Source organism: Pundamilia nyererei, unplaced genomic scaffold (assembly GCF_000239375.1).
Source record: "Pundamilia nyererei isolate P.nyererei 1_Seehausen unplaced genomic scaffold, PunNye1.0 scaffold00368, whole genome shotgun sequence".
NCBI lineage: Eukaryota > Metazoa > Chordata > Actinopteri > Cichliformes > Cichlidae > Pundamilia > Pundamilia nyererei.
In genome coordinates, this window is record NW_005187769.1 from 219,012 (window position 1) to 220,837 (window position 1,826).

General features: G+C 42.4%; 1 protein-coding gene across 1 annotated transcript in view; it reads left to right on the forward strand.

Moving 5' to 3' along the window:
• Nucleotides 1-829: 829 nt before the first annotated feature.
• LOC102213268 (uncharacterized) overlaps nucleotides 830-1,826 on the forward strand; it is a 9,537-nt gene continuing 8,540 nt past the window's right edge. The window contains exon 1 of the mRNA XM_005752599.1: nucleotides 830-983. Coding sequence (XP_005752656.1) covers nucleotides 837-983 — 147 coding nt within the window. The 5' untranslated portion in view covers nucleotides 830-836. The remainder of the gene's footprint in view (nucleotides 984-1,826) is intronic.

The following is a 1,826-nucleotide window of genomic DNA, read 5'->3' on the forward strand; positions in this document are numbered from 1 at the left end:
TCTGGGTCTGGTTGAATCGGGGTTTAGTCCCTGTGTCTTGATACAGCCCTGACCTTGTTCTGCCTCGCTGCTTAATTAAAAAACTAGTTTAAGGTGTCCTGCACATGTGATATATATTTTTCCCTATATGAAGTCATTCATTTTTGAACAGAGCCTATTATTAATCTTTCAGTCATTTCTACCCCCCCCCCCCAAAAAAAAAAAAAAAATCCCACATGCATACTACTCTTTGGGCTAAGCCCCAGGTGTTTCAAATGTCTGGCTCCGCCTCTGTCATAGAATAATAATAATATAGAATAATAACAGATTAGATCATAGAATTGAATCATATCTGTTATTAACCTCTGTCTCTCTTCCACAGCATGTCTGCAGTTTAACTCATTGCTGTGTGTTATCTGGCTTCATGGACAGAGCATTTAATGGGATCTAAAGCTGTTCATTGCACCTTCAACCAAGTGTTATGCATTAGGTAAAACCCGGACCATAAGTCATCTGGAGCAGTTTTACAAAATTCGGTAAATGTGATGCAGTCCTTCCTCATCATCATCATCATCATCACTGTCTCTGCTGTAGTCGCTGTGACTGACGATGGCAGCAGTGATGGCAGAGTTCAGGCTGTGTTTAGTGTTATCCCGAGTACCAGTCTGAATGTCCTTGATGGCTGCTTAAACAAACCCGAGCGAGATCGATACACAAACACAGAGGTTGTGAAATCACAGAAGGCCCAGAAACATCTGAACTGTGCGCAGGAAAACCTTTGTGTCCAAACAGTGTAAACCTGCAGGTTTGTCTCTCCTGCAGCTCGTATAAAAACTGAGTGGCTCAGACTTGGTGACATGTCTGCCACCATCAGCATTATGAATCTGTGGCTCAACTGTCGCTTCCATTTCCTGTTTGCAGCGCTGGTTCTCAGCAGCTCGGCTTTGACACCTGAGGAATGCAAACCGCTGGTGACGCCGCTGTCTATGGAAGACCCCTCTGTGGTAAGACTCCTCTGATTGCTGCCTAGGTCTGTGGGGTGGGCTGTGGAGTTAACAGGTGAACGTGGTGCTGAAGTCATTGTTTGCTGTGGAGGTTCAGACTGATTTACAGCTTCATCATTAAATAACTGCATCTTAGTTTCCACTACAGGATGGATAAAATACTTTGGTTATTAAACTGCCTAAAAATGTAGACTACACACTTTTATTTGCACTTTGAAGTGGCTGAGTGAAGCTGTTGGAGAATATTTGGTTTTCACTAACAATGTTTTTTCACCTGTCCCATTTGGTTCTTTTGCCATCAGAATTATTGTCTAAAGGCAAAGAAAGATGCCCAACGGATTTACTTTACCAAATGGACCGTGCTGTATTGGTCTATTTGATTCACCTTTGCTTTTACTGTTTATTTGATTTTCACTTGCTACACACGGGACAGACTTGACTGGGGAAAGAAAAACAGCGGGGAAGAGGGACGGGGATAAAAAAACTAAAGCCAACAAAATAAGCAGACAAAAAATACAAATATCAATCACCTGGGTCACCTGTTGACAAAGAAAAAAGGGAAAACAAGCAAAGAAAAAGAGCAACATAATAAACAACATCATCGTGATGATCTATGTGAATATAACAGTAAATATGTCTGTGAAGGTTCTCAGTCATCCAGGTCATCGTAGTCTAAGGAGCTTCAAAGAAAAGCGTCTGGACTTCTTTAAGTTGCTTGAAGACGTTTCACCTCTCATCCGAGAAGCTTCTTCAGTTCTAAGGTCACATGGTGGAGAGTCCCAGATATAAACCCAGTGGGAGTTTCCCCCCACAGAGGGACAAAAGGACCCCTGATGATCCTCT